The sequence below is a fragment of the Eublepharis macularius genome, chromosome 4 (assembly GCF_028583425.1).
Source record: "Eublepharis macularius isolate TG4126 chromosome 4, MPM_Emac_v1.0, whole genome shotgun sequence".
NCBI classification, from domain to species: domain Eukaryota; kingdom Metazoa; phylum Chordata; class Lepidosauria; order Squamata; family Eublepharidae; genus Eublepharis; species Eublepharis macularius.
In genome coordinates this window covers 111,156,434-111,181,216 of record NC_072793.1, presented here as the reverse complement: position 1 = coordinate 111,181,216, position 24,783 = coordinate 111,156,434, and the positions used below count along the sequence as shown (strand labels likewise).

The 24,783-nt window shown below is 41.5% G+C and overlaps 1 protein-coding gene across 1 annotated transcript in view; it reads left to right on the top strand.

Moving 5' to 3' along the window:
• The first annotated feature begins 1,421 nt into the window (after positions 1 to 1,421).
• The window catches only part of NUP210 (nucleoporin 210), a 155,813-nt gene continuing 132,451 nt past the window's right edge, over positions 1,422 to 24,783 (top strand). The window contains exons 1-4 of the mRNA XM_054977076.1: positions 1,422 to 1,591; positions 13,427 to 13,563; positions 18,720 to 18,851; positions 23,003 to 23,099. Coding sequence (XP_054833051.1) covers positions 1,422 to 1,591; positions 13,427 to 13,563; positions 18,720 to 18,851; positions 23,003 to 23,099 — 536 coding nt within the window. The remainder of the gene's footprint in view (positions 1,592 to 13,426; positions 13,564 to 18,719; positions 18,852 to 23,002; positions 23,100 to 24,783) is intronic.

Genomic DNA, 24,783 nt, shown 5'->3' with positions numbered 1-24,783 from the left:
TATGCTAATGAGTTATGCTAATGAGTTCCTCCAGCTCTTTTTCTACGAAATGACCCCTGGCTCTACTAGATGCTAGTATCTCAGTGATGTCCAACACAGCATAATTAGCACATGAGGGCACTTCGAACCATAGCTGTCTAGAAGTTTTTAATTAATCTGTTGCTCACACAGTCTTGAAATGTATACCATTATAAATGGTTGTTGATTCTTAAAAGACAAACACTCAATATCCACTGCATAATTTATTTATAGTTCAGCATTTGTACACTGCTTTTCTTCTCGAAGGAACACAAACTGTTTACAACCCCCAAACAGACTATACATAATCCAAGAAACAAGCATACAAAGCAGATGGCACGTTGGGGCTGTCTTCAACTTCTATGCCAGCTTCTCTTGAAGGCTTGGGCTGCATGCAGCATGCAAGCCACGGGCCCAAAGGCTTAGGCCTCTCACCATTCCCAAGCTTTATAGGGACTGGAATCTGAAAAGGAAAAGTAATCAGCTAGATAGCGCTCAACTCTTCTTCTCCCTGCTCAGAACTTACTGAACTGCTACGGTGAGGTTGGCAAGGAGTCCCATGGTGTCCAGATTTGCCCTGCTGGTTCAAGCACCATGGGGTCAATGAGGAAGAACACAGAGCGTCACTTTTACTGTCGGCCCTCTGTCAGGTTAGGGAGGATGCAGTAAGAGTCAGTTTGGTTCTTTGTGATTTATAAAGACTGAACAATTTTGAGGTCTGAACGTGAGGTGCTGAAAGCACCCATCAGCGTAAATATTTTGCCCAAATCAACGAATGAAATTTAAGAAAACTTTTTGTGTTTTCATTTCTTTGCGCACACCATCACTGACTAACGCTTTAGATTTGTATATATATATATATATATATATATATATATATAGCTGACCCGTTGTGAAGGCGAGGCAGCAACACCCACTATTAGGTCAGGAAAAGTTGCAAGCGGCAGAAGACCATGGAAACTCCCTCCGCATCTTCTCCTCGCCCTTAGATAGAAAGCTCTGAGGCAAAAGAAGCCCCAAGACCCTTCCAGTCGCTTCAATTAGTGGCGCTGAAAGAAACAAAACACGCAAATGGGTTCCTCTGCGAGGCCGGCGAGGGATCCGCCGTCCCCAGCCGCCGCCACGTGACACAGCGGAGCACCTGCTGCCGCTCTCCCCGCCGGCGGCTAAAGGCCTTCCTTCCGTCCTCCGAGAGCGCCCTCCCCGCCCTCGGAGGCCAGCGTTGCGCGGGGTCTCTGCCTTCCTTTGCCCGCGCTGTGACGTCCCTCGAATAGCAGCTCGAGGCGGGTGATTCTTGTGAGCGGCTGGTGCAGGCGTGTCGCCCGCGCTTTCCCTTCGGCAGAGGCAGGGCAAGGCAGAGCAGGGTGCCCCAGTCCCCGGCTGGACACGGTGAAGCTGCTTTAATGGCAAGGATGGCACTGGTAGCCCCCTCGCCCCGGGCGCTGCTTTGGCTGATTCTCCTGCCCGTTTCCGTGGTACCTTCCAAACTGAACATCCCCAAAGTCCTTTTGCCGTTCACTCCGAGCACCCGAATCAACTTCACCCTGGAAGCGAGCGAGGGCTGCTACCGCTGGTGAGTGAGGGCGGAGAGAGGCGCGAGGGGGCACATGGCGCGGGGGTGGTGTTCCTTCTGCAACACGTGTGGGAGAGGAAGCCCGGCGGGCGCTGCGGCCCCCAAAAGAAGCCTTCTCCCCTTGTACCACAGGGGCAGTTTGTGGGATGGTTGTCATGTATTCCGAACAAGCTTCTCTTTGCGCCCCCGTTCAGTTGTCTTTTCCTCTAGGCACTTGCGCCACCACCCCAGGCCATTTTGGAAACCGAAATGAACAGCCTGCAGGAAACATGTTGTGTACTGCGCTTTTTTAAAAAAATGAAAGCGAATTCAGAGAACTTCCTCCACCTATCAGTACAGCGCTATAACACTAATCTCTAGCCATTCAAAAAAAAATATATACTGGGGAGCTATGTTGGCCTGTGGTAGAAGAACAAAGTTCGGGTCCAGTAGCATCTTAAAGACAAACTGCAATTCCAGGGTATGAGCTTTCCAGAGTCAAAGCTCCCCTTCCTAGAAACCCAGTTGGTCTTTAGGTGCTACTGACCCTAAGCTCTTTAGGGTGCTCCTAGAGTGTTGGACTAGGATATGAGAGAACCATGTTTGAATTTCCACTCTGCCATGGAAGTTTACCGGGTGATCTTGGGCCAGTCACACACACTCAGCCTCACCTACCTCACAAGGTTGTTGTGAAGATAAACTGGAGGAGAGGAGAATTATGTAAGTCAACTTGTGTCCCCACTGGAGAGAAAGGTGGGGTATAAATGAAGGAAACACATCGAAGCATACTGCTTGAAAAACATAACTTTTCTAGATGTTTGATTTTTGCCTTCATATAGTTAGTTCCCTTTTTACTTTGTATTACTGTCATATTTATCCCGAACATATGAAAATTCCATTGATTGCCGTGGACGTTGCTTAGAAGAAGTGTGCGTAGAAAAACAACTGAATACCACAGTTCTAAGTATATATATTCCAAAGCATCATTCAGTTCATGGGTACATATTCTTTGTATATGAAACTCATTTATACCAAGTCCAATGAGTTCATCTATCTCAGTATGGCTTACTCTGATTGTCAGTGGTTGTCCAGGGTACCAGTTAAATAGATTTTTCCGAACATCTGCTACTTGACACCATTTAACTGGAGATGCTAAGTACTGAACCTGGGACTGTCTGTATGCAAAATGTGTGCCCAAGCACCGAACCACAGGCCCTTCCATAATTTCAGAGGCAGAGCATCCCCAACCGCAGTGCAGGCAAGCCAAAGGCAACATTGAACTCTGGACTGTGTGCATCAGAAGTCTCAAACTCCAAGCATTTGCTAGTTTCAAGAACACTTGTGCATTTAGGATTATAGCAATAACGGGTTGGGGTGGGCAGTATTGGTAGCATGCAGATTTCACTTTGAGTGTAATTACCACTTGTAATAGTAATTCTGAGAAACTGTGATCATGTGTGTCACCTTTAAGTGACCAGGCAGTGGAGAATGATTGTTCTCGCCCTACTCCTGCCAAACTGCCCATATGCCAGAGTGACTAACATAGGTGTTATCGGTGGGTAGACTTTTAAAACATTTAGTAGCCTAATAACTTTGCGGACATAGTGTATTTGCACACTAGTGTATTTGGTCGGGTTATGGCTGTTCCTTACAACCACAAAATGCTTTTTAATTTTTTATTGACAACACTGCTTTTTTCCCTCCCATTTTCAGTGTTTTTCTTTTTTTGAATGGATACTGATTAGTGCTATAGCATTGTAATGATAGGTGTAGTAGGTTTTCTGAATTCCCAGCTTTCATTGGGGGGAAAAAAGCCCCTTCCCTTGCACAGATATAAGGGGAAAGGCATATCTCCAGAGGGGAAGGAATTTGAGACTTACTTTTTTTTAAAAAAAAAATGAAAGCTGGAATTCAAAGAACCTGTGACAGCTATCATTATAATGATGTAGCAGTATTTTTGTGCTGATTTTTAAAAAAAACATTGCAAAAGCCCTGGTGGACAGAGGGGGAGGGTTTGCCACTTCCAGCACCAGAAAATGCTGTGCTGTTTGAAATGGCCAGTTTGGTGTAGTGGTTGAGACTGAGAGACTCTAATCTGGAGGGCTGGGTTTGATTCCCCACTCCTTCACTTGAAGCCAGCTGGGTGACCGTGGGTCAGTCACAGCTTCTAGGAGCTCTCTCAGCCCCACCCACCTCACAGGGTGATTATTGTTGAGGAGATAATAATAATATACTTTGTTAACCACTCTGAGTGGGCGTTAAGTTGTCCTGAAACATAGTATTGAATGTTGTTGTTGTTGTTATTCACTTAACAATTCATGTGGGTGTGAATGCTGTTTGGAACTGCTGCCCCACGTTGCTTTACATGAAATCAGGGCAACAGTGGATAACGACTGGGTTAAAATGGAAACGTGAAAGGGGCCTCAGTGAGAAAGCCAGACTACAAATAACGTTAATAATATCATTCTGAGCTGGATCCAAAGATGCATTAGCATAAGTAGAAGGCACTTCTGCTCATGGAAGGGGAAGGTCCATGATTTCTAAAGATTTCCCACTCTAGCTGCATCTCCCCCTTTCCCAGTTTTGGATGATGAGGGAGGCTTCAAAACACAGGGGAGATTGGACAGATCTGTTCTATGAGCAGAACTCTACTTGTGGTTCCTTGAAGCTCTGTTTGATTCCCACACTTTTTAATGATTGCATTTATAGTGTGCCTGCAGGGTTCAGCTGAGCACCTCCCCCTGTAGCTTTACATAAAAATCACATATCAATTGTGCAATCTTAAGCAAAGTTCACTCTTCCAAATCCATTGAAGTCAGTGGGTTTTAAAAGGTATAATTTTGTTTCGGATTGCATTGTAAAAGAACTAGAGGGAAATTAAATCATTATATCCTGGTAAATTGGTGAAAATGGTCCAGATGTTGGAACAGTTTAATACTACATAGCTTGTTTTGACTGTCTGCGTATAGTGAGATTTAATGTTGAGATGACTCCAGTTATTCCTGTCTTCAGAGCTGCCTTCTGTTAAACCTGTTAATTGGCTTTTGGCATGTGTTTAGGAGCAAATGTATGAAGAAGGTAGGTATGCTCTAGTTTCCAGTGTTGGTTGACCATGAGGTATATCAGTGTCAGGCCATTCCTTGTGATTACCTAATTAGATGGCACATGAGCAGCATAATTGTGTCAATATGTCCAAAAGCATTTGTTATGCACACTGATGAACATATTCATGTTCTTCAGCCTAAAATAGTCAAAACACATTTTTAAAAATCCTAATTCTCAAATATTATAAAATATTTATATTTAATATAGGAACTTAGCCTTAATTAAGCTTCATTGACAGAAAAGAGCTAAGTACAGTCTTCACAATAAATATTTTAATATATTTTTAAAAAATCTTTCTAATTTGATATGGCCATTGACAAAAATAGGAGACTTTTAGCTGGATCCTGTGCAGAATTAAACATGCTTAAACCCGTTTTGCTAGTATCCCGTGCTTTAACAATATCCTGCACATTCTGTCCAGAAAATTCAAATTGTAAATATTGCAAGAAGTTATACAGATCATGTAATTCTGCTTAGTTTGCTTGCCTCTTTGATGTTGATCAATGTGCTTTCTCAGAATTTAAAGTTTACTAAAAAATTTAAAGATTTAGAAAGGAGGACCATAGATGGATCATATTTATGTCAGATTCATATTTTTGTTAGCTTCATATCTTTACCTGATTTTTGTTAATGTGATTTGGAATCAACAGTAACTCAACTCAGAGGAATATAGTATGTAATGAATCAGTAAACTCAACCTACCAATCATGCCTGCATGCACTAGTTTTGTCTCAATGTTTGTTGCTTCTTGATTTGGAATTTTGCTTATGAGTGTTTGATTGAATTTCCTATAAGGCTTTTTTAAAAAAAACACACACACACAAACTACACAGAAAACATCCAGGAAGCGTTGTTGTACTATATGTAGGAAAGAAACAGGAAGTTGTTTTTTTCAGTTAAAACACTGAAATATGTTGGTTACAGTTTAATCAAGAATAATTAAGGCAGCAAAAATTTACTTCATTCATGTACTTCTGTTATAATTTTAATGCCTGTTGGTGTCTGGCAATAGAATTAGAAACGCATTTGCAAATTCTCACATTAGAGCAACTGATGGGATTGCATCAACTATATTTAAGACAGACTGATATGCTGTTCACATAAACACATACTTAGTTGAAAGTCGCATTGCTCCGTCTTACCTGCCTCCATCTATGTACGCACATTCTTAGCTTGAACTTGTCATGCAGCCTCTCTATTTCTGAGGAGTATGTGAATTTGGATGTAATGTTGAACTTCACTCACATAGACCCTACTTAAATGTTACATTCAGTGCACTGGTCAAAGGTGACACCTGATGGGTGAGAATGGGCTGCCTTATGATCCTGCTTCCTCACTGGATTCCAATGGAGATCTAATTCACCCTCCTGAATAGCAAACAATGTGCACTGTTCTCTTAGTTATGTACTAGAAAAGAAACACTGATTTGGTAATTTAATTGGGCATCGCATTCAAAGAAATCCTCTTACCTTGTACCATTGTTTCTGCTGTTGCTACCAATAGCCATTACATTAAATTTATCTTCAAAATTTAGCAGTTTGTTTATGGAGATTTTGAACTAGGTTAGTAAACATTATTTAATATTTTAGTTGCTTGTGCATTTCAGTGTAGAATACAGTGCACTTTTATCAACCTGGATATGCTTACTGGCCATAAAAATAAAATATAGGCAGTACAAAGAGTGAATGTGTCCAAAAAGAGTTTAGAGGGGTTTTACAAAGGGGGGGGGGAGAGTTATATTTTGTACTTGACTTCTATATCAACGGACATTACTGATGACTCCCAAAATATCATTGGAGGGTTTTATGCTCATTGGCCCTGATTCTTTCTCTTTTCAAATTGAGAAAAATTTAATGCTGTACAGTTTTGAAGTGCTCTTTCAAACATTTCAGCATTTGAACTACTTTCTGAAACAAAGGCAGGATGTGTTAATGATACTTTTTTGCTAAGAGTATTTGGAGGAAGTTGCAGCAATCTCTATTTTAGCCTTCTTTATGTTATTCTCCTCTTTTGCTTAAAAGATAGGTATGCAAATTCAGCTGGTACATGAGAGAAGAAACTGTAGAGAGTATGGGTAATTAAACAACGCAGAATGCTGGGTATATCTACACAACACACTTAAAATCTTTTTTCCTTCCATTTAACTGGCATGCCTTCACTCATTATAGTCTGCAAACTATAGTTTGCTCCCTCAGTCAGGAATAAAGAGGCGGACAGAAGGCTTTGGGTGATAAAGGGCCACTTTTATTTAACAACAACATAATGTCAATACGGCAAAGGATCTAACTGCGGTACAGTTCAAGCCCTGGTGTCCACGCCAGGACTACCACCTTGACCTGTCTGGGCGAGCCCCGCTGCCCCGGGTGCAAGCCATCCATGTGCATGGCTGCAACCCGGCTGGCCAGGCAAATGGTTCCCCCCTTAAAGCTCCAACCACTCTGCCGTGAAGCCCGAGGGAAAGACTTGTACAGGGGGTCCCTGCGGCAGTCTGCCCTCTCAGCGGATCTATATGCCAAGGGTGATGGATATAGATTTGGAGGTTTTTTATATACTTATTTTTATATACTAAACCTATGCTTTTTCAGTATTACATGCTTTGCACTTTTTCTATGCTCAGGAGCCAAAGTACTACTTGTAATGTAACCTGTAAGAATTTGACACTTGAAACAAGAAGACTTGAAACTCTGTAAGAACTGATATACTTCTTTTAGGGCTGCACTTATATGTTATATTATTCTATAGATTCCAATAGAAATCAGTACCAGAGAGCCTTTTGTAGAAAACTGATTTGATGCAGCAAGCTGGTTTTGGCCACCTGTGGTATTATCTTCCTTAAAGCTGAGAAGAAACTGGGGAAAAGGGCACGAATAGAAAACATCCCTTCCTATCCACAGATTTCGGTTATCAGAAGATATCAAGGCACCAGATTGAGACTCATTGGCACCCTTGAAAGTATTATGCCCAGAAGAAAGTAGGTGAAAGGTTAGACAGTGTCCTTCCAAAATGAGGGCAGAGGAGAAAAAACCGTGAAGACTGGAATTCCCCCAAATAGAGGGGCCAGCCCAGAATTGCATCTTCAAATCAGAACTGACCCTAGATATGTTACGAGCCAGTAAGATATCAAATATTAGAATATTGTAATATTGTTATGATTATCTGAAAGTATTAATTGCCTGTGTTTCTATTGTAATTTTGATGAGCTCTGGACACAAGGAGACCACCTACTCCTGTGAAAATGGGCTCCTCCATTGTTTAAATTAAACAATCATATATTGCTTCATTCTACAGGACTCCGTGGTGTGTGTGTCTCTTATTGTGAATTGTGAGAGGGACACCTAAGGCACAAGTTTGTGCATAACAAGGGTGCTCACCGGCTCACTCCCTTTTTTAGACTCCATCCTGCCATGGGCAGGGCCAGAGGCGGAGCAGCCTTCTAAAGGCTCGGCTTTGCCCCCTCAAAGAGCAGGGAAGGAGAGAGTGATGCCGCTTTCTCCTTCCACAGGGGCAAAAGCGGCCCCCAGCCCTAGCTGCCTTCGTCTGCTGGCCAGGAGAGCCGAATTGGCAAAGTGCTAAAAAATCTGTGTTGGATGTCTCTATCTACCCTCACAATCTCTGAGTTGAATCACAGTGAATCGCTATTCACTTGTTTAAAAAGTATGGTAAATATGTCCTTAGTGTCTCAGGTGTATTTATTTCATTTATTTCCTGCCTTTTTCGCATCCCATATGTTAGATGTACATAGTGTTCCCAGATCTCCCATTGAGACAGACCATTTTAGCTTCTGCAAAGTTGCTGTATCATGTTCTCTCCAGGTTATACAATGAAACAATGAAGAGAAAGTATCACAGCAAGTGTAAGAACATTCAGATAGTACTATGTTCTTTATCATACTTCCCTCTTGTCCGGTGTGGTTTTAAAAGAGATTTATTGCTCTGGTATTTTACTGTACTCTTTCAGCTGCTGAATAATCTATTATTGATTACTGGGTGGAATCCACAAGTCATTAATTACTGTGCAGTTAGATTTTCCCATGTAGACTGGAGAATCCATGTGGTGAAGATTACATTAGTGCAATATCCTATGATGTCTGGATCCAGTCCTGGAGTCAACTGCTTCTTGCAAAGCCAATCATGGGGCTATGTGTCTTTCAGCCAAGCCAATATTTTTTCAGCTTTAAGATATGCGCTGGAAATGCAGATGAGGAAAGGGGTTTTGAAGGTCATGTAGTTGGTTTTCTTAAATGTTATTTGGGATATTAAAAGTTTGGGATGAAAATACTTTACTGGTGGTCATTGGCTTATGGAACAATTCATGCTCATAAACTTAATAAAGAGCTTGAATTGAACTCTGTTACCATAGTCCACGAGAGGAAAGACTTCATGTTTCTGAGAGTGACTTAATTTTTTTTCAAGGGCTCAGAAATCACAAAATGGCAGCCCATTCGAGGTAACCAGATGAAATGGTGTTTGGCAAAATTATAGCAGTTCAAAGCAGGTCTGTAGTGCACAGATGGGGTAACCATTCTTGTTTGCTCAAAGCAAACCACCACCCCAAACTGTAACTAACCCTGTAGTTACCTCTATGTTTTTCCTAAAGTGGCAAACAGCAGATTTGACGCAGGGAGAAAGAGTCGATAGCACTCTCCTTTCCCATCTAAAGCAAGTGTTAGTAGTCAGACTCCTCCTCCCACTGAGGAGCACTTCATAGATATAAAATCATAATCACCCTTCCTCAAATACTCTGTGTCATGACTACTCTCTTTTAATCATGTGGTTAGATATTGTGTCTTTAACTTTCTTATTATTCCTTTCTTATTTCACAATACAGCTGAGGACCTAGGTCTGAGAGGAGTGACTAACCCTAGATGGATAATGCACTTTCAATACACTTTATCAATCGTTTGAGGTGGATTTTTTGTTCCGCACAAAAAAAAATCAGTTCTAAATGATCTATAAAGAGGATTGGAAGTGCATTATCCAACGTGTGCATGGCATTAGTGGGGTTTACCAACCAAGTGCTGATTTGTAACCCAACCACCTAGCCACTATGATACAGTAACTGTGATACTGCTCTGATACTCTAACAGTAACTCTTCAACATTTCAGGTGGAAGATCTGCTTAACAGGATGTGTTTTAAAATTAAAAAATTATTTTAAAATATTTTCTTGCATACAGTTACATTACCTTCAGTGATGGCAGCTGCTGCCAAAGCAAATTTTGAAAAAATCTTTACAGCCAATCAGTACTTCAGTGGCCAGTTGGAAGCATTGCTAGGCAAAATCCCCAGTGGCTCCATGCATTTTCCAAAAAAATTGGTAGGTGCCAGGAAACTTGTCAGTGGACATCACATTGGGGACTCCTGCTCTATACAATTCCCACTTTTCTTAAGTAAGCAGACAAATGGCAAATTGCAAGGATTTAATATTCCACTCTGCTTTCCTCAGAGGAGCACAGGGTACATGGTTGTGTTCTCCATTTTATCCTCGTTGCAACCCTGTGAAGTGAATTCATCTAAGAGACAGTAATTATGCCAGGGCTATCCAGTGAACATCATTACAGAGAACCCAGGTTTCCCTAGTCTAATGGCATTCTGCTCACCATTCCGGCCCTCTAATAAATCAGTTTTGACTAAGAAGCTGAGAATGTACTGAAAGGTCTGCTAGGCTCAAGGTCTGTCTAGTCCAGTATCTTTTCTTTTTTTAAATCACGGTCACCTATCAGATGCTTTTCAGAAGTCCTCAAGCATCAAAAATCCCTCAGTTTCTTCCACATTAAGTCTTTCTGCTCCATATAATCTTCAAATAACTGCCTAAATTCTTCCACTGCTTGAGAAGGAGTATCTAAGAAGCCTTACTTAATTTCCCCATCTTTATCTTCTAAAAGGCATAGCAAAACTTTTTCCAGCTGATTACCATATTCAAAAAGATTTCCTTTCAAGTAAAGTAAGGATTAAGCTGTAAGGTAGACATCATTTAATTTAAGCTAGTTTTTGGCCAATTCCGTGTGCTCTTGTAGCTTGCAAGGCTTATTGCTTTATGTTTCTCTTCTTGCCGTGTAAGATTTAATCACTCATCTCACGTTTTCTCTTTCTTTTTATAAGATAAACCTGCTGAGATACAAACTATTTTCTGATATATAGGCTTTAAATGCCTTCCAGACCACTGTGAAAACTTCATGAGTGTCATTCATCTTTTAAAAATATATCTCATTATTTGCTAAATCTGCATTGTTAATAATAAATTATTTAATTTCCATCCTTGTTTCTGTGGAAGTTTATTTAATTAGGGGTCCAGTATCTAAGGAGAGTGAAATCTGCATATTGGATCAATTATTTTATCTAAAAAGACTGAATCTCCAAAAATGTAATCCACACAAAAATAGGAATAGTTATTTCTCTTTGTTTCTAGGGTACTGTTTGTCATTTTGTTGTTGATATTCTGTTTTTTTATTGCTGGGTTTTTGTAAGCTGACTTTAATTCCTTTGAGGAGGAAGCATGAGGTTATAAATACCTAAATTAGGGATGGAAGTAACAAAATGTGTTATAGACATGGTTCTCTGGCATATTAATAAGCTTTTAAAAATAAATTACATGTACACTCACTGTACACATACATTCTATAAGTGAAGGTTAAGAGGACATGTATCTCCAGGTACCTTGTTAACATCCTCACATGAAAACAATTGGAACTCATTCAAACAAATGCCAGTAGTTGAGTACAAGCAGAATTCCAGAACTGTAACCAATGTGGCATTCTAATGAAATGGATATTTCTCTGCAAAGGGCTTACAAATGAGTCACAGTGGGCTGTTGATGAGCCTACGGAGTTTCTAAGTCTCTTAATAACCTGAAACTGCTCTGTTGGACGGCACTGGATAGATACAGTGTTAGCAGAAAACTAATATTATTTACTGACAGCACTAGAATCTACTTTCAAATGGGCACCAAGGGTGTATTCAGTTGAATTTTTTCCGAGTTTTTCTCCCTCTGTAATCAAACTGTTGTTCCACCTGTGCCTAGGGAAGGGGCACTAGAAATCTTACAAATCTTATCTTTTCCCAAAACCTGCTGGGATATCAACATGACTTTTTGCCATAGTAACAGTGCAATCTTAGCAGAGTTACACCATTCTAAGTCTATTGAAGTTATCGAGCTTAGAATGGTGTGACTCTGTTTAGGTTTGCACTGCAAATCTACTAATTTTGCAATTGGTGAAATGCTTAATCATAAAATGTTATACCTTTCTACCCATGGGAAATGCCCTAGAAAATACCTATTTTAACTGTAACATGCATTTCTTCTTCACATATTATTGACTTCTGGCAAAAGTAATAAAATGTTTTCTTGAATATAGAACTGGAATTTTATGTCAGAATGCTAGTGAGTAAAATTCAAAGTATAAGGTACCTTGTACCTCTGAGCCTGAAGTAGCTCTGTCGGATGGTATTGCATATATATAACACTAGCTCGATACCTGTGCTTCGCTACAGTGTTTAACTACTTTAAATCTAGTTATAATACTTATGGGTATGTGACATTTTTTGTTGGGGGGGGGGTTGAGTTGTTTTTATAGTATAATAGCATAGTACCCAAGCTTCACAAAAGCGTTTGAATAAAGTGAAGCGTTTTATCCTTATTCAGGAGTCTTGTACCGTCTGTCTTCCATTGTCTACAGTTTCCTTTACCTGATTTTTACCTCAGGACACAGAGTTCCACTGCTGACCAATCAGAGAGGGGTGGAGGGTACAAGCAGGCAGGAAGGCCAGGTCCCACAAGGAGATTGGCAACCCTAGTGAACTTTTAGGGGAAGACTGGGAGGTGCCTTTTACCTCAGGACACATTCAATGACTCCCAATAGCAACTGCATACTGTTTAGAATGTGGGGGATGAGGACCAATAAGGCCACATACACAAATGACCTCTGTGTTCCAACTGTCTCTGAGGGGGCAAGGATGAGGTGTGGAATGTTATCAGCTAGCATATGCAAATGACCTTGAAAGGCTGGCCCAATCAGGGAAGAGTGGTCGAGTTGGCAGTGGGCGGGGGCACAAGCAGGCAGCAGCCTGCCAGACATACAGGGAGACTGTATCTCTTTGGGAAAACAGATCTTACCCCTTTTTACCCCCTTAGGGGGAGAATTTCTTAAAATCTCTTCTTAGTGGGTGTTTATATCATGAAAGGGAGTTTCTCCCCAAATTTCATGTTTCTAGGTCCAGAGATTTGGGCTGGGCAATGATGAGTCAGTCAGGACACTTGTCTTTATATATATAGATTGGCAGAGAACTTCGCTGATTATTTAAAATTAGTTCAATTTCATCTCCTTCTATCTTCCTTCTCTGTAGCTTCTTTGCCTCTGTCACCTTCCCAGTTACAGATACTCCCAGATCCATGCATAGTTTATACATGAGGGATTTTCTGTGCTGATAATATAGTACAACTTAACAGCAGTTTACAAAGTATGTTATTATTAACCCCACAACAATCACCCTGTGAGATGGGTGGGGCTGAGAGAGCTCTGAAAGAGCTGTGACTGACCGAAGGTCACCCAGCTGGCTTCAAGTGGAGGAGTGGGGAATCAAACCCAGTTCTCCAGATTAGAGTACCGCCACTCTTAACCACTACACCAAACTGGTGAAGTTGATAGAATCTGTTTGATATTATAAAATTAAACATAATATGGCTTTTATTAGTGTTTGCTATTATAGTTGAGTTATAGTCCAGTAATTGTAAAGAGATTTTCTTTTTTAAAAAGGTCTTCTACCAGACCAGAAGTTGCCAGCATAGAAGCTGTAGAACAAGACAACCGGCAGTGTTCTCAGAAGGCTGTTGTCCAAGCACGATCATCGCAATCAACACGTCTTACAAGTATTATTTTGGCTGAAGATGTTAGTAAGTATAATGATGCTAGGCTATTTAGAGCATTTTATTCTGAAAGAATTCTATAATTTTATGTTGTTGACGTTCTGACCTAGATGGCCCAGGCTAGCCTCATCTTAGAAGCTTAGCTTGGATGGGAGACCACCAAGAAAGTCCGGGGTTGTTACTCAGAGGCAGACAACAACAAGCCATCTCTGAATGTTTCTTGCCTTGAAAACCCTTTGAGGGGGGTTTGTCACCTGCTACCTGACAACACTTTCCACCTCCACCACCATAGTGTTGGCCTCATTGACTGACTGACCTTCTCATTGTGCATGATAGGTGAAGGAAAGGGGCTTCCCAGTCATAAGATGGTGATTCAGGGCAGCACTTGGTTGTTGAAAAAATGTTGAGTGATCAACATACTCCTTTTCAGCTTTATACAATCAATATTTGTTTGTTTTTGTCCAAAATTTTTGTCCCTATTATTTGAGAAACTGGTTTGTTCATCGTTGTGTCTTCTGTGCAGTCCCACATGGGAACTCTGCATGCACAGGCGAGCTGCAGACATATCAAAGCTCCAAAAGATGTGAGATGCTTACCCGGCCTTTTTGCATGCTTTTTGAGTGGGCACAGCTATAAAAGGCGGGGCGAGCAGATCCATCTCTCAGTTATTCTTTAGCTGCCACTGAAGAAGGACGTGCTTTGAGATCTTCCTCGAATTCAGGCAAGAAGAAAGCGAGAAGATGACTTTGAAGGTGCTCTTCAAGACGTGCCTCAAGTGTGGCTCCAAGATGGCCCAATCCAATGGACACAAGAAATGCCTTGTGCCTAGGAGAGGCACATGATACTGTGCACTGTGGCATGTGCAAACAATTCACATTGAAGGCTTGACATGAACAGGCATCGCGCCTAAAAGTGGCACTATGGGAGTCTGCCCTCTAAAGTGTATCCAACTCCAAGGATTCTAAGGCCGCTAATAAAGGACCGCAGCTCCCAGAACAGGCTTGCTCGGTTCCTCCAATTTTGGTTCCAAGTGCCAACAATATGAACCAGTCGGTTCCTAAAGATCCCGGCCCATCTTTGTCTTCATCCGAGCTGCCGTCGAAGAAAGCCAAGCTGAAGTCAAAGCATTCTGAAAAACACCCAACTCTGAAACTGCAAAAGAAAAAACAGTCCTCAGCTTCAGCTCCCTCCACCTTCACGACATCCAGCCTGCTTGCGGTTCTGAGAACTCCCTCGCTGACTCCTAGACGCCAGTTGGCTTCGGTTCCTGCCATTTTAGAGGTTGAGATTCCAGACCTCATGGATCTAGGAGTAGCTTTATCTCCACTACCACCTTCTCCAGTGTGACCTGCATAGAAGGAAACGGCTTCTTCAGCTCCAACTGACACTGAGAAGAGGTCATTAGAAGTCAGACACCTATGGGTTCTATACCCTTATGAGACTCCTTACCATTACTATGCCTACGGCATAGGCGGATTTCCAGGTCTCTATCCTCTGCCTCATTTGTACCTGCACAATGACTACTGGAGCCTTGTCTTTCAGTCTGAAGACGAAACCACCCTCGGTTTCTCCAACGGTTCCTGAAGACACCGACTCTGCAGAGCTAACACTTCATAATAATAATAACAACAGTCGATTTATATACTGCCCTTCAGGACAACTTAATGCCCACTCAGAGCTGTTTACAAAGTATGATATTATTATCCCCACAACAAATGCCCTGTGAGGTGGGTGGGGCTGAGAGAGCTCCAGAGAGCTGTGACTAGCCCAGGGTCACCCAGTTGGCTTCAAGTGAAGGAGTGGGGAATCAAACCCGCCTCTCCAGATTAGAGTCCTGCTCTCTTAACACCAAACTGGCACTCCATCAATGCATCCCAACTTGATCCATCAATGCATCTTGACAACGGTTCCAACTTGGCATCTGAGCCATCTCCTCCTGAGTATATCACAGAGACTGCTGTATCTCCCACTGAAGACCTTTGCCTCTACTCTGAACAACTGGTCAGAATGGCAAGGTCGTTGGAAATTTAAATAACTTGTTCAGCTCTGACTTCATCAGATCCAGTCTTCAAGGTTCTCCACTACGGTGCAACTGGCACAGTGGTATTCCCCATTATACAGGGAATTATAGATGTCACGAAGGAGGTTTGGTCAACTCCAGCATCTGCGCCAGCAACCTCAAAGAAGTTAGATAACCTATATAAAACCAAGCAAGATGGAGCAAGATGTTCAATCACCCTCCTGCTAATTCTGTCGTTACTGAAACCCTACAAAGCAAAGGTCTTCCATGGGGTACTGGTCATTCTGGTCCCACAGATAAAGAGGGCAGGAAGCTTGATATTTTAGGGAGAAAAGTTTATGCCTCATCAGCCCTAAATTTCCTCATTGGCAATTATGAGGCTATTATGGCCAAATACCAATTGTTCCTTTGGGACAAGATCAGTCCTTACTTCTCATCCTTGATGAGAAACAGCATCTTGCAGAGATTCTCCAGGGAGAAGCCCTTCAGCTCTCAAAACAGCAAATTCTCACTGTGAGACACATTGGGGATTGCTCCACACAAGCTATGGCCTCAGCCACTATAATTTGGAGGCATGCGTGGCTTAGAACCACTGCTTTAGCTCCACACTGTAGATTAAGGGTAGAAGATATACCCTTTGAGGGAAATATCTCTCTGTCGGGTTGGAGAGCTTTCTCCAGAGACAGTCAAGTGAAGGGCCTCTGGTTTCAACACAAGTCAAAGTTACATATCAACCTTATAGAGCTAAGGGCTATACCGTTTGCTCTGAAAGCTTTCCTCCACCTTGTCAGAGGCAAGAATGTTCAGATATGCACGGACAACACAACTACCATGTATTAATCTGAACAAGCAGGAGGGCATGGTCTCTCTGTCACTTTCCCGAGAGTCCTTCCTGATTTGGGAGTGAGCAATCCAGCATCAGGTTTCCCTCACTGGCATCCATTTTACTGGGGAAGACAACACTCTGGTGGACGCCTTGAGTCGGTCCAGGGACCTCAATTACGAATGGTCCATCAATATGGAATTCCTTCAACCCTTATTCCTACAATGGGGGTTTCCAACTATAGACCTCTTTGCTACTTCACTCAACAAGAAGTGCCCCCAAGACTGCTCTCGAGCAGGCAAAGGGAAGTTGTCCCTAGGAGATGTTTCTCAAATATCTTGGTCAGGCAGTCTACTGTATGCTTCCCCTCCTCTCCCTCTCATAACTTTGACACTCAGCAAAATGATGAGGGAGAGAGTGTCAGTGATTGTAATTGCCCCTTACTGGCCAAGACAGGCATGGTTCTCCACCCTGTCCAAAATGTCACAGGGAAGGACTTACCGGTTCCTGCTGTCACCAAACCTTCAGGGCAACGTGGTTCTTCACCACAATTTAGAAACACTGAGGCTGACAGCTTGGCTTTTGTTCCCCCTGAAGTAGAATTCTTTTCCCCAATCAGGAACATAATTCACAGGCCAGAAAACCTTCCACCCGGAAGTCATACTCTGGCAAGTGGAAACGCTTCCCCTTTTGGGCAGTTGAACAGGGCTTATTCCCTTCTTTGTCACCTTTACCAGCTGTCCTAGTCTGTCTGGTCCTGTTGAAGAACTGAGGACTCTCTAACTCCTCTGTGAAGGTCCATCTGGCAGCCACTTCGGCTTATCATAGGGTGGTAAAGGGCAGATCCCTCTTCTGCCAACTGGAATGTAAATTGTTCCTTAAGGGGTTGGCTAACGTTTATCCCCCAGGGTCCATTTCCACTCCTCAGTGGAGCCTCTCTTTGGTTTTAGCAACTCTCATGAATAAGTCTTTTGAGCTTCTAGCTACCTGTCCTCTCAAATTTCTAACAGCCAAGACCATCTTAATGGCCATAACATCAGCTGCAATAAAACTTCATATAACCCCCCAGTATTTTGTGAATTTTCCTGGCAAGGTCCTGACAGAGGTAACTGCAAGCCCTGAGGTATAATCCACCTTGCCTGAAAATGTTTGCAAAGTGGTTCTCCATCCCAGCCTCCAGTTCCTTCCCAAGGTAGTCTATGCTCTTCACCTCAACCAGGATATTGTTTTTTCCTTTGCCTTTTACAGAAACTGATAGACTCCTACACACTTTGGATGTCAAACGTGCACTGTGTTTTTACCTGGACAGGACTATTGCCTTCAGAAAGGACCCTAAGCTATTTGTCTCCTTCAAGGGAGCTAAAAATGACAGAAGGTCACTGCTCAGACCATCTCCAATTGATTGGTGTGGCTCATTAGAGAGTGTTATAAGCACTCCAAACAACCTTGCCCTTTGAACATCAGGGTGCATTCTACAAGGGCCCAGTCTACTTCATTAGCGTTTAGTTTGGGCATTTACTAATGAACTTATGCAAAGCAGCCACCTGGGCGAGGCCATCCACCTTCATTAAGCATTATGCAATTGATGTAGATTCCAGAAGTGATGCTGCAGTCGGCAAAGCTGTTCTGAAGAGTCTTTTTTGATGATGAGCAACACACCCACTTTCTGGGTAAGTTAGCTTGCTAATCTCCCATGTGGCACTGTAGAAGGCACGACAATGAAAACAGGGTTGCTCCTACCTGTAACTGTTGTTCATTGAGTGTTCTTCTGTGCAGGCACACATCCCTCCCTCCTTTCTCCACTGTGTGCTCTTTAAATAGGCTACTTTCTCCTTCACCTGCAGCTTAGTGAACTTAGGGAGGGATCTGCTTGCCCCGCCTTTTATAGCTGCACCCACTGAAAAAGCACTTGAAAAGCCCAGGCGAGCATCTTGTGCCTTTTGGAGCTTTGATACATCTGCAGCTGGCCTATGCATGCGCAGTTCCCATGTGTGCCTGCACAGAAGAATGCTCAATGAACAACAGTTACAGGTAGGTGCAACCCTGTTTTATTGCACAAAAATTGGGAGAGACTAAAGGTTGAGTAGAGTTTCAGACTAGGATATGGGGATATGGGAGACCCTGGTTCAAATTCCCACTTTGCCATGGAAGTTTGCTGGGTGACCTTGGGCTAGTTACCCCCTTCTAGCTTAACCTGCCTCGCAGAGTTATTGTGATGATAATGGGGAAGGGGAAAATGTAAGCCACTTTAAATCTCCATTGTGGTGAAAAGTTGGGTATAAATGATGTAAATAAATAAAACAGATTGAGTAACATTGTGTTTTCTCATATTTCATCAAGTGACTGGTCAGGTGCTTCGCTGTGATGCTATAGTTGACATAATTCATGATATTCACATTGTATCCACGACCAAAGAACTCTACCTTGAAGATTCACCACTGCAATTGAAAATTCAGGCATTAGATTCTGAAGGTAAATTTTTTTCTGTTTCTTATCATTCCAGCTTAGCTCTTTTGCTGCACCCATAGTTGTGGAGAATGCACTTTTATTTCCAAATTTGTGGCTGCTGATTCTCCCCGCCCCTTTGTAGTATGAATTTATGAATGGATATGGATGAGATATTCAAATATCCCATTGTCAAATATCTGTACTTAGAACCTCTGCTTTAAAGATTAAAGGGAAAATGAAATAAAAGAAGCCATGGTGTTGATCAATAACATCAATATATAACATCAAGCCTGCATTAGATCGCATTTATGCTTTCTCATGAATTGGACTAATGGGCAAATGCTGGTATCAGAGAGCGTTGTGTCGATTTCCTGGGGCGTCAAGCTGCCTGTTAGTCATATTGTTCTAATAATACATGTGCTTATAGCAGTTTCGTGGCCAGTGTTACAGCAGGAATTTTACTCTGCTGAATGTCTGCAGCAGACATGCAACTTCAGCACTGTTCCATCTTTTTACACTCAAAACCCATTTGCCTTTGCATTACATTTCAGTTATATTAAGGAAAGATTTGTCTTAGTGTTGGGCTGTTAAAGCATGTCTCGTGTATTTGTGTGTCCTATAAACAATAACTTCAAGCATTTTGAAATAATTTCAGAGTTTTTAAGATGGAAAGGCAGCACAAAATGTTCCACTTGTTGTTGTAGTCAATCAGGATTCAAAGTAGAGTAGGTTTTAGTGTCAACTGAATAGGAAGCACTAAAGGAAAGGTAAAGCAAATAAGCAGTTATGAGATTTTAATTTTAGGAAGTTGGCAGTGAAATTGCAGCACTGATTTTTCTTTAACAATGAACTCATAAGCAGAAAAGTTTTTTTGAAAACTGAAAATAGTGTAAAGTGATGGCTCAGAACCAGGATTTGTCTGATTAAGGAGAAAGAAACTCTTTTCAAACTGGTAATTTTTTATTACAAATTAGTTGTAATAACAGTCTGATTTCTATCTTGGGATTGAGTATGAAAAGTATTAGAGCCCTGTAGAAAAATTGTTTATATAAAAAGTAAGATAAGTGGTTTATGAACATTCACTAACAGCACAGTCCTAAGCAAAGTTACATTCTTCTGTGCCCATTGAAGTCATCATGGATTTAGAAAAGTGTAAATCTATTTAGGATTGCACTGTAACACAGTGTGGTTATGTCACCCAGAATGTTTTCTTAGCTTTAAATTAATGTCTGGATACCATTTGTACATTTCATATTTTACTAGTATCGGTCACATGATTAGCATTTATAGAAGATTAGCTACACAGCCACTCTGTACTTACTTCTGAGTGATAATTATAACATGATAAACTCAAATATAAATGGTTTCGAGAGCATGGTTTTAAACATTGCAGGTAAAAAACAATATTTGTTGCCTTCAAATTGACATCACTGGGAGGTGTGAGGTGTCAGTGTCATGAAGTGATTAGGAGCTGGCCTCAAATAATGATAGTCAACCAGCTTTCGCCCCAAATTTGAAGGAATTGGTATAACAGGTTTAATGAATTATATGCTAGTCTCTGAAATCTCAAGAGCTGCTATTGCAAATTCTTAAGAGTTACTGTAGCAACACAATTACTGGACCAACGAGGTCTGTGAACCAGTTCTAACGTTAATTCCACTGGCTCATTTTGACAAAAAAACCTACTCGAAACAGCAACTATTATCTACAAAAGAGAAAAAATGGATATTTATTGATTAATTGATTTCTCACCAGTTGGACTGTGATTGAACTTTTTAATAGCTATTTATTACTATTTATTCTTGTTATGGAGTGGCTTGATTATTAAGTATATGAATGTATTTATATGTAGTTATTGCACATTATTAGCACTTTGCACTTTAATAGATAAGTAAAAATATTAAAAATATTAAAAATTTATAAATTAGATTCGTAATACCTAGAGGATTCTGGCCTTTTATCTCCGGGTACTTTTTGGTTTAGCTAACAGTCTGTTATTCCCAGTGGAGCCTGCCAAGGTTAGCAAAAAAAACTACTCATGCAAGTAGTCTGATGCCATCAAAAAAGTAACAATTGGGCAAGGATATCCTTTTAACTTGCAGTATTTGGCTGTTTTCACACACGCCCCGGGAGATCACGCAAACTCACAGCATGAAGCGTCTTCCTAGCACGATCTCCTGGCACGATCCCCGTCAGAAAAGGCACCATTAAACAGGATTGTGCTAGGAAGTCGCATTAGGGAGACGCTTTTATGCCATGAGTTTCGTGTGATCTTCCAGGTGTGTGGCCGTGCGAAAATGGCCCCTGTTTTGTTTCACCATAATTCATGTGCTTAGACTAGGAAAATGGACCAACTTGAAATGGTTATTTCCTGACATACTGTGCACTTAATACTCAGAAGGAGTAGTACTAGATTTCTAAAAGCCAGCATAGAGTATGTGTGTGTAAGATTTCTGCAGGCCTTGCCATTGGATTGTAGCTCTTGGCAAGCAGTGTTAAATGAAAGGAAATCTGAACGATTAAATAATTTAAATTTAATCTCTTAAAAGTAATTATACATTAATGAAACTAAAGCTTGATTCACATTGCTTTCATGCCATTTCTAATTTCCTGCAGCTTGCCTTATTAGCTACTTTCCCTTTTTAAATTTAGGTGTCATTGTGTATCATCTCTGCTCTGCATCACAAAATGATGGTTTCTGTTGGTCAAGAGAACAGCATTCTGACCAAAATTGTCTCCCCAGCTCCTTAAACTTAAGCAATAGAATTGTTCGTTAGTTCTGCCATGGATATAATTATTCCATTTTTTTAAAAAAAACAATTTGATACTAGATCCAGAGGAGTTAGCCGTGTTAGTCTGTAGTAGCAAAATCAAAAAGAGTCCAGTAGCACCTTTAAGACTAACCAATTTTATTGTAGCATAAGCTTTCGAGAACCATGTTCTCTTCGTCAGATGCATGGAGGGCAGAAGGAAACTGGCCAAATATAGAGGAGGAGAGGGGGAAGGGGGGGGAGGAGAGGCGGGATGTAAAGAACTCCTTTGATATGGAGATGCAGACAGCTCCTTTTGGTGTGGGGATCAGTTTGCTTGTGTAAAGATTCAAAGGAGTTTGCCGTGTTAGTCTGTAGTAGCAAAATCAAAAAGAGTTCAGCAGCACTGCAGCACAAGCCCTCGATAACCACAGTCCTCCCCGCCAGATGCATCTGACAAAGAGAACTGTGGTCCTCGAAAGCCCACGCCAGGTGCCACTGGACTCCCCCTGACCCCGCCTCTGTAAAGGAAATCAGTTACCTGTGATAATGAGATAACCATTCATAGTCCCTATTCAGTCCCAGCTTGACAGAGTCAAATTTGCATATGAATTCCAATTCAGCAGCTTCCCGTTGGATTTTGTTTTTGAAAGGTTTCTGTTGAACTACAGCGACCTTTAAGTCTTTGATGGAATGTCCTGGTAGATTGAAGTGTTCTCCCACTGGTTTCTGGACGTTTCCATTTCTAATGTCAGATTTGTGTCCATTTATTCTTTTGCGTAGAGGTTGGCTGGTTTGTCCAATGTACAGAGCAGAAGGACATTGTTGGCACATGAGGGCATATATCAGATTGGAGGATGAGCAGCTGTAAGAGCCAGAGACAGTGTAGTTGATGCCATTGGGTCCTGTAATTGTATTCCCTGGGTAGATGTAGGGGCAGAGCTGGCATCTGGGTCTGTTGCAGGGCCTGGTACCTGTGCTGGTGACTCTGCTGGCCGATTCATGATTGTAAGTGAGAAGTTGTTTAAGGTTGGGGGGCTGTCTGTAGGCAAGGAAAGGTCTTCCACCCAGGGCTTCTGAGAGAGAGGTATCATTTTCCAGGATGGGTTGTAGCTCAGTGATGATACATTGGATGGGTTTGAGCTGGAACCTTCTGCTCTGTACATTGGACAAACCAGCCAACCTCTACGCAAAAGAATAAATGGACACAAATCTGACATTAGAAATGGCAACATCCAGAAACCAGTGGGAGAACACTTAAAGGTGCTACTGGACTCTTTTCAATTTGATACTGGTTCTTTAAGGCTCCATTTCATTTACTATCTGCTTTCCTGTTCATTGTGCTTGTATAGATCACTTCCAAGGTGTGGGGATAATGTTCTGCTGTTCTGTTTTTTGATATTTAATTTCTTGATTTGTTTAAAGGAAACACTTTTAGCACTTTGGCAGGGCTTGCTTTTGAATGGACAATCATGAAAGACCCAGAAGCGAATGGAGTCTCAGATTCCCATAATGCGCTGCGGTAAGCATGATACGCATTTGTTTTAACAGACCTTCTCAAGTTATTTTTTGCATATCTGCCTTTATGCATAAAGACAGGCAATAGCTGAATGGGTTGGCAAACGAAAGCCTGTGCATGCCTTCTTTGTTTCCAGCTGGCACTGTCATTGCCTCCCTATTCCTACCTTCTACCTAGTCATCCTCAATTAAATCCCTTAATGCCCGCATCTTTCTCCTTTGCTAATTCACTCCAAACTGATCCTGCCACAGTTCTCTTTTCTTAGTTGCTTCTTCCTCTTGTGTATTGTAAGCAACCATGAGTTCAAGAAGAAAGGTGTCTTGTAAGCATTTTAATTAATAAAACAAATACTTTTTCACCTCCTTTCCTAGGCAGCCTTCTTCCCCTTGCCCATTGTTTAAGTTTGTTGCCTTGTTTGTCATCTTAATTCATGCTCCCACTGATTTCCCCTTTTTTGTTTTAGTTCTGTTTAGTTGGTGCTTGCTACTACAACCACATTCTCACATACCATCTCATCAGAATGTGTATGGACTCTGGCCAAAACTGTAGACAAGGTGTCATGCTTTCCAAAGTCCTGCACTTGATATTACCCCTGTATGCCACCATGATTAATCATCTGTTTACTGGCACATTATGTGTTGCCTTTGTCTAAGCTATGTTACACCAGAACTGAGGGAACAAATATTGGTTGATAGGACAATTTTTAAAATACCATCATGGAATAAACAGCATCAGTTCTATTATATTTCTGTCCCATTTTTGTTCCATCATAGCAGTGTGGATAGGTTTTTCAGGAGATCTCCCATCTAATCATTGACCACAGTCACATCTGCCTATCTTCAGCAAGAGTGCTAGATTTATATTTTTGTTTATTTATTAATGTTACTTATAGTCTGCCTTTCTCAATGAGACTCAAGGTGGATAACACAGTGTAAGGCAATATGATCAGCAGCTAAGACATTCTATAAAACATGCAATTTGAAAACAAACATAGATCCAAATACTGATATGAAGCACTGCAGAAACAAAGCATTAGTAATATGACATGAATGTATTAAACAATGCAAAAAAAACCCTGTAGGAATACATCTATACCAGCAGATAGTACCCAGTAGTATAGTCTACTTCTGTCTTATCTGTTTCTTATGGCATAGGGAGATGACCTGAGAAGAAATCCATCCTGAATAGTTGTTTTGCATAGTTTGTGGAAAGCCAAGAAAGTGGGGGCTTTCTTGACCTCTTCAGGCAGGCCATTTCATAAGGAGGGGCCATGAAGGGCTTTGTATGTGAGAGCCAAAATCTTGAATTGAGCCCTGTAAATGATGGGTAGCCAGTGGAGTGACTGCACAATGGAAGTAATAAGCATGCTCTGCCTAGTTCCTGATAATAATCAGGATAATAATCAAACTGCAGCATTTTGTACCATTTGGAGTCTCCAAATTGACTTTGAGGGGAGATGAATATACAGTTCAATTACAGTAGCCTAGGCTCAGTGTTACTGTGGCATCAATCCAGGTGGCCAGATTGGCTGTATCAAGATCCATCTTCCAGGCTAGTCTATGTTGGGAGAAGCCTTTTTCGCAACTGCATTAACTTGTTTCTCTAGCAGCGGGGCTGGATCCAATTATAACCCCTAGGCTCTTAACCAGGTCAGCAAGGATCAACAGAAACTTCTCAAAAGTGGGAA